The following is a 13,265-nucleotide window of genomic DNA, read 5'->3' on the forward strand; positions in this document are numbered from 1 at the left end:
GAGGAGAACTGAAGTTTGCTTGATGATGACAGTGCAGGCTAGTTGGTGACATAAGCTGTGGGATGTGTGAGAGGAATGCTCTAAAGGCAGCAATGAGAAACATTAACGTTTCTCATAATAACTGAAGTTTTTAACACCCAGTTACTGGGGTGAGGTCTTGAGTAGAAGACAGATAGTGGACTCAGGCCAGCAAGGCTAAAGCGGTGAAAGGGGCGAGGAGGTGGGTCTAGGATTCCTTGGCCAATCGAAGAGACCTGGGGCGGAGCCTGACACGCACCATATAACTGAGGGGTTCCACGCAGGAAGGCTAACCTCGTCCAGAGTGCTAAGCGGTGTCAGTGCAGCCGTCTACCTCTCTCTGGTCTTCAAGCCTTCTGGTGAGGATGTGCGGCCCCTCCGGAGGCTGAGGACTATGGGGACAGGAGGGCATGGCGGCCGCGGGGCTGGCGAATCGGGCCTGCAGGAATTGGAGGGGCGGACATTAGGACGGGCGATTGTAGTGGCGCCTCCTGGGGAGTCCACGCCTTTGTCTTCGCAGCGCCGCCTTCTGAGCGGGATTCAGATCCTTCTAGGGATGGTCCCTGGCAGGTTCAAGGCGGGAGCCTCAGGAGCGGCTGTCCACTGCAGCTGTAGGTCCGAGGCTGAGGGGATGAGGAGTTTGGGACTCGGAATGGGCTCTCTAGGACTGGCGCTTCGCTCCCTCCCCTCCTGTGACTGCTAGGTTGGAGTGGGCTCCCAACAATGATGATAGTTATTTTAAAATGTAAGCAAATTGCTGCTAACAACGTGGCTTATGAGGCGATCCCTGTTATTTTTTAAAGTCCCTGTTTCCCCACCTCTGGAGATTGGCAGCCGATCGCATGTCCAGGAAGGTCCTAGGGTGACCACGACGGAGGGGAGGCATATTCGGGATGTCTGGCTGCTTGGGGGCCTCTCCATTCTCGTCTGAGCACTAGAAGTGTCTTATTCCACCGGGGTGAGACCAGACACGCACAGGAGAGCTCTGCTTTTTGGATTCAGAGGTCTCCTATTGTCTTCTCTGGACAAACCCAGAATGATCACTGGGCACCTCACCTCCTAGCTTCATCTCCTCCTCTCTCCTCTTGATGAGAAAACATGGTGAAATAAAATCAGCTCTGTTTGGTTTACTCCATTTGGTGGCATTTCCTGGTTTGATCATAATTAGCCATTCCATCTTACAGCATTTATAAACCAGTCCCACAAGGAGCTATTGTGAGACATGTAATTAGTTTTGACTGGATTTAATCCCTCCTCTTATTGTAGCCCCTTAGTCTCTTGTCTTTGGGCAGATGAAATAGAAAGAAACTAGTCCAATTCATGCTACTTTTGTGTGCTGGTCCCTAACCCCCCAATAAAATGCCTCCCTTTCAAAGTAATTGAATACAAAGTGAAGGTACTCAAATAGTGCTATCTCCTGTTACAAATTCATTATTTGGTTAAACCCAGTCCGTATTTTTTCTTCTGTCCCTATCTGTACATGTGTTTCTACCACCTCCATTTTACCTTTGCTGTGATTTTAAGAGTCAGACATATTGGCTCCTGGCTTCTAGAACATCTTTGTTTCTAGTGCACTTGATTCAATGGCATTTACTGTCTTCAGAAATGGGATAATAATGCGGAATAAAGTTCTAATAAAAACATGACTCTTCTAAGATCTGTTGCTGTTTGCCTTTTGAAAATCAGCAGGTAAAATACATATTGACATTAAATGTGAGAATTTTGGCTCTTATTCCTTAGTATGATAATTGTTCTACCAGGTAAGTTTTTTAGGTTTTTTTTTTTTTTCCAGTCTTTTCATCAAGATGAGTGATAAGCCAGACTTGTCTGAAGTGGAGAAGTTTGATAAGTCCAAACTGAAGAAAACTAATACTAAAGAAAAAAACACTCTTCCCTCAAAGGAAAGTAAGTCATGGGGACTTTCTATTTGAGACAAACAATGGTGAAAATTAATAGGTTTGGTAAATGCATGCTTCTAGTAAATTTTGCCACAAAGTAAACAATAGGGTACCAATTATTTAATGTAACATTGTGTTAGTTGTTCAGTCGTGACTGACTCTTTGTAACCCCATGCACTGTAGCTCAATAGGCTTCCCTATTGGAGGACTTCTCCAGGCAAGAATACTGGAGTGGGTATCTTCCCAACCCAGGGATCAAACCCATGCTTACTGCACTGCAGATGGATTCTTTACCTTCTAAGCCACCAGGGAAGCCCAATGTAAAATTAGAAAATAACAAATTGTTGCCTTTTTACATTGCTTATATAAGTAGTCCTTGCAAAATTGGCCTTAGTAGTATTGAGGGAATATAACAACTGATTTTTGTTGGAACATTCTTAAAAACAACATTAAGACCAATCTTAGAATATTGGACATAATATTAGAAATATAAGTATTTTGTCCAATTTTGGCTATTTGTCATTTTTCTGTCTAGTGTTTTAGGACTTTTATCTCATCCCTAATGAGCCATGCAAACTATGGCTTTGGCCTTCTCTACCTGACGACAGGATGCGGTGAGATGATCAGTTTAGATATTGGGTATACTCAGGTTTCCCAGGGATCAAGGGATCAATTTGGCTCTCCCCACCTGCAGGCTGCTGGAGAAACTCCAAGCCAAGGGAAACATTTTGTCATGTATCGTTATCTAAAAGTTCCAAAGGTAGTCAAGATTGTCTGAGAAGGCATATCTTCCTAATCATATAGTGATAGATAAATCTGAAGAAAATGCTTCGCTTGCCCCTCAGTCTCAGAGTAATCTATGGAAAAAATGGCAACAGCATATATCTACCTCTCAAATGGGGAGAAAGAAACCTACAGTTGAGTCTAACAAATGTTTGGTTCATTACTTTGCGCGCGCGCACACACACACACACACACACACACACACACACACACACCCCTGACTGGGGATTTGTGGTTAGTGTCTTGGCATTCTAAATTTAAAGAAGGTATGGCAGCCTCCTTGGTGGCTCAGATAGTAAAGAATCTGTCTGCAATGAGGGAGACTCAGATTTGGTCCCTTACTTGGGAAGATCCCCTGGAGAAGGAAATGGCAATCCACTCCAGTATTCTTGCCTGGGAAATCCCATGGACAGAAGAGCCTGGAGAGCTACAGGTCATGGAATTGCAGAGTTGAGCACCACTGAGCGACTAACACTTTCTTTCTTATGGCAGCCTCCAATGATTTGGCAAAGGGCTCTTTGGGAAGAAATTGAACTTAATCTTAGGAAAGTACCCTCTTAATAATATTTTTTTTGTGTTTGGTTTTTACCCAGCTATCCAGCAGGAGAAAGAGTGTGCTCAAACTTCATAAAATGGAGACCTCCTTGCAAGAGCAAATTTCAGCATCGCTTGAGTGTCTTGCTTTTGGCAAAACTTTGTAGAGATTTTAGGTATCTTCTATTGTCTTCTCACCCATAACCCTTGGCTAAGAGGTCAGGGATAACCAATGTCCCTCATCTTAAAACTTCTATTGGTGCATAAATTCCAGCAGGGAGATGCTGTCAATAATCTCACAACTGATGATCTTTGTGTGTGTAGTCTTTGCTTCCCCATAGGATAAGCTGCTTTTCACTTTCTACAATGATTCCCTCTATTGCTTTATTATCCTTAAGTTGCATGGCTTTGCATCTTCTCACAATTTATTTTCATTTCTAATGAAGCAGTAAAATAATAAACATAACCAATATGTTTATCATGGGCTCCTGTGGTTCATTTCTGGTGGTCTTCTAAGGAATGAAATTATACAAGGGTACTTTTAAGCCAAATAAAATAAGTGCAGGAAAGCTATTTTAGCAGATTTGGCACATGGGAAAGGCCCTCCTCTCTCCAGATCAAGTGGGTCCTGACTTGGGGATTGTGTGGCTGATACACACTGACTTCATTTTGTCAGTTCCATCTTTGTCCACACAGTCCAAACCTCCCCCCCCAAACCTTTTCACATGATTGAGCTTTAGCCTAATTTACAAGAAGTGAGTCCAAGCCAGATGAGTACCCTATCAACCTTTGCCTTTGCCTTCATCTGATATGAAACCTGCAAGAGTGGTTTTTGCTGACATAGATGGTTAATGGTCATGACACCCCTGGGGGGAGGAACCCTGATTCCAGTTGGTGCACATGTGCTTCTCTCTTGGTAGTGAGATTCTACTTTTAACTTTGGCCCTTTTAAATTCTCTGGTACCCTTTGTGGCAGTCAGTGTGCAGTGCAGCTGCAAATGTCTCTGGATTATCTGTCAACTCTGTCCTTGTGCCTTATGTTAGTTACACACAGTGAACTTCATAATTGCACTTTATGGCATTGCTCACTTCGTTCTTTTGGTCTCAAAGATCCTTCTCAGTTTGTAGTATATTATTCAATATGTGTGCCTCCCAACAGGAATGCTAAGTGCTTTTCCTGAAAGTTAGAATCCTAGAGATAGAGAATCTTGGGAGAAGAGGTCACGTGGAGTAGCCCCCTTGTCGCACAAATGAGGAAGTGAAAACACAGGGCCTGATTTGATCTTCTAAGGTGTATAAGGGCTGGAATTTTAGATGGGACTCTTCTTGCTTTTTCGAAAGTGCTTTTCAACTAAAGTCAGGGGACATGAAAGGGTAGAGTTGGATGGGAAGGGAGAAGAGACACTTGCTAACACCTGCTTTACTAAGCACATCACACCTTTCATTGGGCCTCAGCTCAGACATCTAATACCTGCTAATGAGCTGCAACACAGAACTTCTGGTCTGGTTTTTGTCCTGAACAGAATTCACTGTTTTATGAACCAAGTATTTTCGGTGTTTCTGCTGAGCACAGTTGCTATGAACTGAATTCTGAATTATCTCCCCTCCAAAAAAGTAATATATTGAAGCCCTAACCCCATATCAATAACCTCAGATATGCAGATGACACCACCCTTATGGCAGAAAGTGAAGAGGAACTAAAAAGCCTCTTGATGAAAGTGAAAGAGTAGAGTGAAAAAGGTGGCTTAAAACTCAACATTCAGAAAAGTAAGATCATGGCATCTGGTCTCATCACTTCATGGCAGATAGATGGGGAAACAATGGAAATAGTGAGAGACTTTATTTTCTTGTGCTCCAAAATCACTGTAGATGGTGACTGCAGCCATGAAATTAAAAGACACTTTTTCCTTGGAGGAAGAAAAGCTATGACCAACCTAGAGAGCATATTAAAAAGCGGAGACATTATTTGTCAAAAAAAGTCCATCTAGTCAAAGCAATAGATTTCCCAGTAGTCATATATGGATGTGAGAGTTGGACTATAGAGAAAGCTGAGTGCCTATGAATTGATGCAACCTAGATAGCATATTGAAAAGCAGAGACATGACTTTGCCAACAAAGGTCCATGTAGTCAAGGCTATGGTTTTTCCAGTAGTCATGTATGGATGTGAGAGTTGGACTGTGAAGAAGGCTGAGCACCGAAGAATTGATGCTTTTGAACTGTGGTGTTGGAGAAGACTCTTGAGAGTCTCTTGGACTGCAAGGAGATCCAACCAGTCCATTCTGAAGGAGATCAGCCCTGGGATTTCTTTGGAAGGAATGATGCTAGAGCTGAAACTCCAGTACTTTGGCCACCTCATGCAAAGAGTTGACTCATTGGAAAAGACTCTGATGCTGGGAAGGATTGGGGGCAGGAGGAGAAGGGACGACAGAGGATGAGATGGCTGGATGGCATCACTGACTCGATGGATGTGAGTCTGAGTGAACTCTGGGAGTTGGTGATGGACAGGGAGGCCTGGCTTGCTGTGATTCATGGGGTGTCAAAGAGTCCAGACACGACTGAGCGACTGAACTGAACTGAATGCAATATTGCTCTTTACAGCATCAGACCTTGCTTCTATCACCAGTCATATCCACAACTGGGTATTGTTTTTGCTTTGGGTCCATCCCTTCATTCTTTCTGGAGTTATTTCTCCACTGATTTCCAGTAGCATATTGGGCACCTACTGACCAGGGGAGTTCCTCTTTCAGTGTCCTATCATTTTGCCTTTTCATACTGTTCATGGGGTTCTCAAAGCAAAAATACTGAAGTGGTTTGCCATTCCCTTCTCCAGTGGACCACATTCTGTCAGACCTCTCCACCATGACCCGCCCGTCTTGGGTTGCCCTGTGGGCATGGCTTAGTTTCATTGAGTTAGACAAGGCTGTGGTCCTAGTGTGATTAGATTGACTAGTTTTCTGTGAGTATGGTTTCAGTGTGTCTGCCCTCTGATGCCCTCTTGCAACACCTGCCATCTTACTTGGGTTTCTCTTACCTTGGACATGTGGTATCTCTTCTTTGCTGCTCCAGCAAAGTGCAGCTGCTGCTCCTTAACTTGGATGAGGGGTATCTCCTCAACGCTGCCCCTCCTGACCTTGAATGTGGAGTAGCTCCTCTAGGCCCTCCTGCGTCCGTGCAGCCACTGCTCCTTGGATGTGGGGTTGCTCCTCTCGGCTGCTGCCCTGACTTTGGACCTTTGTTGGCAAAGTAATATCTCTGCTTTTTAATATGCTAAGTTGGTCATGACTTTTCTTCCTAAGAGAAAGCTTCTTTTAATTTCATGACTGCAGTCACCATCTGCAGTGATTTTGGAGGCCCCCCCAAAATAAAGTCTTCCATTGTTTCCCCATCTATTTGCCATGAAGTGATGTGACTGGATGCCATAATCTTAGTTTTCTGAATGTTGAGTCTTAAGCCAACATTTTCACTCTCCTCTTTCACTTTCATCAAGAGGCTCTTTAGCTCCTCTTCACTTTCTGACATAAGGGTGGTGTCATCTGCATCTCTGAAGTTATTGTTATTTCTCTTGGCAGTCTTGATTCTAGTTTGTGCTTCATCCAGTCCAGCATTTGTCATAATGTACTCCACATATAAGTTATATAAGCAGGATGACAACATACAGCCTTGATGTACTCCCTTCCTGATTTGGAACCAGTCTGTTGTTCCATGTCCAGTTTTACCTGTTGTTTCTTGACCTTGCATACAGATTTTTCAGGAGGCAGGCAAGGGGGTCTGTATTCCCATCTCTTGAAGAATTCTCCACATCCTGCTGTGATCCACACAGTCAAGGCTTTGGCATAGTCAATAAAGCAAAATAGATGTTTTTCTGGAACTGTCTTGCTTTTTCAATGATCCAACAGATGTCAATTTGATCTCTGGTTCCTCTGCCTTTTCTAAATCCAACTTGAACATCTGGAAGTTCACGTACTGATGAAGCCTGGCTTGGAGAATTTTGAGCATTACTTTGTTAGTGTGTGAGATGAGTGCAATTGTGTGGTAGTTTGAACATTCTTTGGCATTGCCTTTCTTTGGGATTACAATGAAAACTGACCTTTTCCAGTCCTGTGGCCACTGCTGAGTTTTCAAGATTTGCTGGCATATTGAGTGCAACACTTTCAAAGAATCATCTTTTAGGATTTGAAATAGTTCAACTGGAATTCCATCACTTCCCCTAGCTTTGTTTGTAGTGATGTTTTCTAAGGTCCACTTGACTTCTCATTCCAGGATGTCTGGCTCTAGGTGAGTAACCACACCATTGTGGTTATCTGGATCATGAAGATCTTTTTTCTATTGTTCTTCTGTGTAGTCTTGCCACCTCTTCTTAATATCTTCTGCTTCTGTTAGGTCCATACCATTTCTGCCCTTTTTTGTGCCCACCTTTGCATGAAATGTTCTCTTGGTATCTCTAATTTTCTTGAAGAGATCTCTAGTCTTTCTCATTCTATTGTTTTCCAATTCTAGTGTTTCTTTGCACTGATCACTGAGGAAGGTTTTCTCATCTCCCCTTGCTATTCTTTGGGTGTACCTTTCCATTTCCCCTTTCTTTGTGCTTCTCTTCCTTTCACAGCTATTTATTAGGCCTTGTAAGACAACCATTTAGCCTTTTTGCATTTCTTTTTCTTGAGGATGGTCTTCATCAGTGCCTCCTGTACAACATCATGAACCTCCATTCATAATTCTTCATGCACTCTATCAGATATAATCCCTTGAATCTATTTGTCTCTTCTACTGTATAATAGTAGGGGATTTGATTTAGGTCATTCCTTAATGATCTAGTGGTTTTCCCTACTTTCTTCAGTTTAAATCTGAATTTGGCAATAAGGAGTTCATGATCTGAGCCACAGTCAGCTCCTGGTCTTGTTTTTGTTGACTGTATAGAACTTCTTCATCTTGGCTTCAAAGAATATAATCAATCTGATTTTGGTATTGGATATCTGGTGATGTCCACGTGTAGACTCTTCTCTTGTTGAAAGAGGGTGTTTGCTATGACCAGTGCATTCTCTTGGCAAAACTCTATTAGCATTTGCCCTGCTTCATTCTGTACTTCAAGGTCAAATTGCCTGTTACTCCAGGTATCTCTTGACTTCCTATTTTTGCATTCCAGTCCCCTATAATGAAAAGGACATCTTTTTGGGGTGTCAGTTCTAGAAGGTCTTGTAGGTCTTCATAGAACCATTCAACTTCAGCTTCTTCAGCATCAATGGTAGGGGCATAGACTTGGATTACTGTGACATTGAATGATTTGTCTTGGAAACAAACAGAGATCATTCTGTCATTTTTTAGACTGCAATCAAGTACTGCATTTTGGACTCTTTGGTTGACTCTGATGGCTACTCCATTTCTTCTAAGGGATTCCTGCCCACAGTAGTAGATATAATGGTCATCTGAGTTAAATTCGCCCATTCCAGTTCGCTGATTCCCAAAATGTCGATGTTCACTCTTGCCATCTCCTGTTTGACCACTTCCAATTTGCCTTGATTCATGGACCTAACATTCCAGGTTCCTATGCAATACTGCTCTTTACAGCATCAGACTTTACTTCCATCACCAGTCACATCCACAGCTGGGTGTTGTTTTTGCTTTGGTTCTGTTTCTTCATTCTTTCTGGAGTTATTTCTCCACTGATCTCCAGTAGCATATTAGGCACCTACCAACCTGGGGAGTTCATCTTTCAGTATCCTATCTTCTTGCCTTTTCATACTGTTCATTTACCAAGTAATCAAATGCAAATATGTTCATTACAGTAGGTCTTAATTCAAATGAGTTATATCCATATGAAAAGTGAAAATTAGACATAGATACATACACATAGGGAAGAAAATGTGGGGAGGTATAGGGAGTATTCAGCTATCTACAAGCCAAGGAGAGGGGCCAGGAACAGAGGTTCCTTATGCATTCACACCTTGCATAAGATCCAACTCAGATGAAACCTTGATATGGACCTAAAGCCTCTACATGTATGAGAGAATAAATGAATGTTGTTTAAGTGACCCAATCATTAGCATTTTGTACAGGAGATATAGAATACTTGAAGATGTTGAAAGTGCTAGTCATTCAGTCGTGTCTGACTCTTTGTGATTCCATGGACTGTAGCCTGCCAGGCTCCTCTGTCCATGGAATTTTCCAGGCAAGAATACTGGAGTGGGTTTCCATTTCCTATTCTAGAGGATCTTCTGGACCTAGGGATTGAAACTTGGTCTCTTGCATTGCAGGTGGATTCTTTATCTGGCCATTTCCTAATACTTATATAATATTTAAATGACCTTGATTAGTTTTATATAACAATAAAGTAGATAATCATACTTGTTAGCTTACTGTCAAAGTAGATAAATAATCATATTTGTTGCCCTGCTGTCACCAGACCTGAGCACCCCAGGAAGACTGTTATTGGTTCAGTTAGGAAAACCTCACTGTAGAGTGACTCAGTGACTGTGGCTACCAGTTTGAGTCCCTCATTGGCAGACATGGATTCAATGTGGACTTAAGCTTCTCTGACTGAATGTTCTCACCAATCTATGATTTTAAGCTGCAAATCATGAAGGTTTTCCACTTCAAAAATAAGAGAATAAGGGCTGGAAATAATGACGTTAGATCAGCTGAATGAATTAGGGTAGAAACCTGTGATTCTAGGAAGTGTGAAATGAGTTTTATTCCTGAATTTCTTGTTGCACTTCTGTGCTGCGTTGGGGTCCTCTTTATAAGTGAATCCATAAACAACAATGATGTTGAAAAGGTTTATGAATGGGGTATGCCTATCCTATCAACACCATTATCCATGAGTTGAGACTTGCAATTGTTATTTAAGCCATGAAGCTATTTCCCTTATTTTGCCTTTACGATAAGCCACAACATTGCAAGGTGACTTCTCATTAGGCTCTCTTATTTCCTCAATCATCAACTGAAGTGAATAATTACTAGTGTTACTCCTCTTTCCAATCTTCAACATCAAACTCTGCTTTTCCCTTCTCCATCCTAGATTTCCTGTGTATCAGAGATGTTTGAAGTCCCAGTTATCCCTTCAAAACCCAATTGTGGTTATTTTTAGTGTTTTTTTTTTTTTTAACTGATGTGTTCATTCAATTTCTGAATTTACAAATGTGAAAGAAATACAGATCATTGAAATATCTAATGGCTTCTGTTTCTTAAAAAGACTTCCTACATAACATATGTATTATATTTAGGTCTTTAGTCCATTTTGAGTTTATTTTTGTATATGCTGCTAGAGAATGTTCTAACTTTTTTGTATGTAGCTATCCAATTGTCCCAGCACCACTTATTGTAGAGATTGTCTTTTCTCCATTTGTATATTCTTGCCTTTTTTAAATTGTAGATTAATTGGCCATGGATGGCAAGGAGATACAACCAGTTAATCCTAAATGAAATCAGTCCTGAATATTCACTGGAAGGACTGATGCTGAAGCTGAAACTCCAATATTGTGTCAAATGATGTGAAGAACTGACTCCTTGGAAAATACCCTGATGCTGGGAAAGATTGAAGGTGGGTGAGAAAGGGACGACAGAAGATGAAATGGTTGGATGGCATCACCGACTTGATGGACATGAGTTTGAGTAAGCTCTGAGAGTTGGTGATGGACAGGGAAGCCTGGTGTGATGTAGTCCGTGGGGTTGCAAAGAGTCACACATGACTGAGAGACTGAACTGAACTGAACTGACCATAAGCCCATAGGTTTATTTCTGGGCTCTCCTGTTCTACGGATCCATGTGTCCATTTTTGTGCCAGTACTACACTGATTGGATTACTGTAGTTTTCTGTTATAGTCCAAAATCAGGGAACTCAATTCCTCCAGTTCTGGTCTTCTTCTTGAAGATTGTTTTGGCGATTCAGGGTCTTTCATCTTTCCATACAAAATTTAAAATGGTTTGTTTTAGTTCTGTGGAAAATGCCCTGGTATTTTCATAGGAATTGCATTGAATATGTGGATTGCCTTTGATAGCATGGTTATTTTAAGAATATCAATTCTTCGAATCCATAAACAAGGTAGACCTTTCCCTCTGTTTGTATTATCTTCAATGTCTTTGATCAGGGTCTTATTCTTTCTAAGTACAGGTCTTTCACCACCTTAAGTAATTTATTCCTAGGCATTTTATTTTTCTCTTTTTTAATTCTTTTCTATTACCCTGATGGCTTCTCAGCAATGAGTGATCATTTTTTGAAAAAAAAAATAACCACTATAAATCATTAATCAATTCCAGAATGTGTGGTATTTTGGGGGGCTTAAATAATGTTAAAGAAAGCAGTTTAAAATTTGCAAAATGTTAGATACTATTAGTGTTTTTGTGTAAGTATTCCTATTTCTGTTTGTGTTCTGTATTTGGCAAATGGGATTTTGTCATTCTCTTCATACTGGTCATTGGTTTTGATAATTTTTGGAGATAAAGCTGGTCAATTAATTTCTGTGATTCTCAGGAGTACTCTTCTGAGGAAGCCAGGACATTCTGCTCATGCCTCTGTAGGTCAATCAGAAGGACAAGAATCTGTGTTGGAGTAAATGGCTACCAAGTGATCTGAGTCACTCTGATGCCTGCAAGAGCTTGAGTTATGGAGGTCAACTCTCAGGAAGCTCCAACTGATTATTTCATTTTTCAACTTAGGTGACTTTGGTGACATCTTTCAAAGTTCTTATACATCAACTGTAGACATAATTCAGCTGAGGTGAATGGATGACTGTTTCCTACATGGGGCCACGTTCAAAGATTATCTGGTGGAGGTCACCGAAAGTTTAAAGATACCACTGAGTTTGACTGACTAGGGGTTAAACATGGGAGAGCAAGGTGGCTGGAGTTGGAGGGTGGGGGATCCAGAAACAAGTGACATGGGCTGCCATAGTAACGGGCCTCCTTGCCTTGCATTTTATCCAATCAGATATGGACAATGTCTGTGACATAGGGAAAGCAGGGCTTATAAAATCGGCCAACTGTCTTTAAACCTCACATTGTCCTTCGCTCTGAGCTGTGGGGAATGGAGGTTTCGATGTAGCTCAGACATCCTCTGAGAACTCTGTGGAAGACCAAGGCATCAAAGAAACCGGGATTTCCAAAATTGAGCCCTCTGAAATGGAGACCTCAGAAACAGAGCCCTCCGAACCGGAGCCCTATGATGCCGAGCCAAAGAAGGCAAAGCAGAAGACAGTTATGGACATCACCACCATCCAGACAACTTTGCTAGCTTCACCACTTATTTCCCCAGGTTGCTGAGGCAAGTGTACCCAGGCCTGAATCTCTCCCACGAGGCCATGAACGTCATGGATTTGTTTGTGAAGGATATTTTTGAGTGGATAGCTGCAGAGGCCAGGCACCTGGCTAGCTCCAACAAGCACGGCACCATCACCAGTGGAGAGATCCAGATGCTATGTGTCTTCTCTTGCCTGAGGAGATTTGCAAGTACGCCATGTCTGAGGCCACCAAGTCAGTCATCAGATACAACTGCTGCAAATAAACTGCCTCAGGACCACCTGAACATCACAAACTCGACTCTTTTCAAAACCACTCACTTGGAGGGAAAGGACCTGTAATGATGAAGAGCCACATCCACTCTGGGTTCTCTCCATATGCCCTACTTTCCATCTTTAAAACCTGTCTACCCTGAGGAAAACATTAAAAACCTCATCAACTTTGCTTCAATATGTGTTGGTTGTGTCATTTGTTCAGTGTAAAATCACGCACTTTTCTTAACCCATTGCAACTCATCACTTTCCTAAATGGTTATTTCTATTCGTGGTTTGTCAGTCAGCCATCTTAGGAACGTTTATGGTCAGAATTCTTCCCATAAAAGTTTCATTGGCCTTTTTCATTTTCATTCTCCCACCTAGATATAGGAGTATCATCCAGAGATTTTTATGCACGGTGTGAAAGTGAAGTTGTTCAGTCGTGTCCGACTCTTTGCGACCCCATGCACTGTAGCCCACCAGGCTCCTCCGTCCATGAGATTCTCCAGGCAAGAGTACTGGAGTGGGTTGCCATTTAGCAACTGATAA

At 41.9% G+C, this 13,265-nt stretch overlaps 1 protein-coding gene across 1 annotated transcript; it reads left to right on the top strand.

The window, feature by feature from the left end:
- The first annotated feature begins 287 nt into the window (after nt 1-287).
- Nucleotides 288-3,711, top strand: TMSB15B (thymosin beta 15B). Its single transcript, XM_005700181.3, has 3 exons — nt 288-377; nt 1,811-1,923; nt 3,293-3,711. The coding sequence occupies exons 2-3, from the start codon at nt 1,824-1,826 to the stop codon at nt 3,328-3,330; spliced, it is 138 nt and encodes a 45-aa protein (XP_005700238.1). The 5' UTR covers nt 288-377; nt 1,811-1,823; the 3' UTR covers nt 3,331-3,711.
- The last annotated feature ends 9,554 nt before the right edge of the window (nt 3,712-13,265 follow it).

Source organism: Capra hircus (genome assembly GCF_001704415.2).
Source record: "Capra hircus breed San Clemente chromosome X unlocalized genomic scaffold, ASM170441v1, whole genome shotgun sequence".
Taxonomy (NCBI): domain Eukaryota; kingdom Metazoa; phylum Chordata; class Mammalia; order Artiodactyla; family Bovidae; genus Capra; species Capra hircus.

Coding starts and splice junctions, on each gene's coding strand:
- TMSB15B (XM_005700181.3), top strand. CDS start 1,824: ATGAGTGATAAGCCAGACTTGTCTGAAGTGGAGAAGTTTGATAAGTCC. Junction 1,924..3,292: donor CACTCTTCCCTCAAAGGAAA/GTAAGTCATGGG, acceptor GTTTTTACCCAG/CTATCCAGCAGGAGAAAGAG.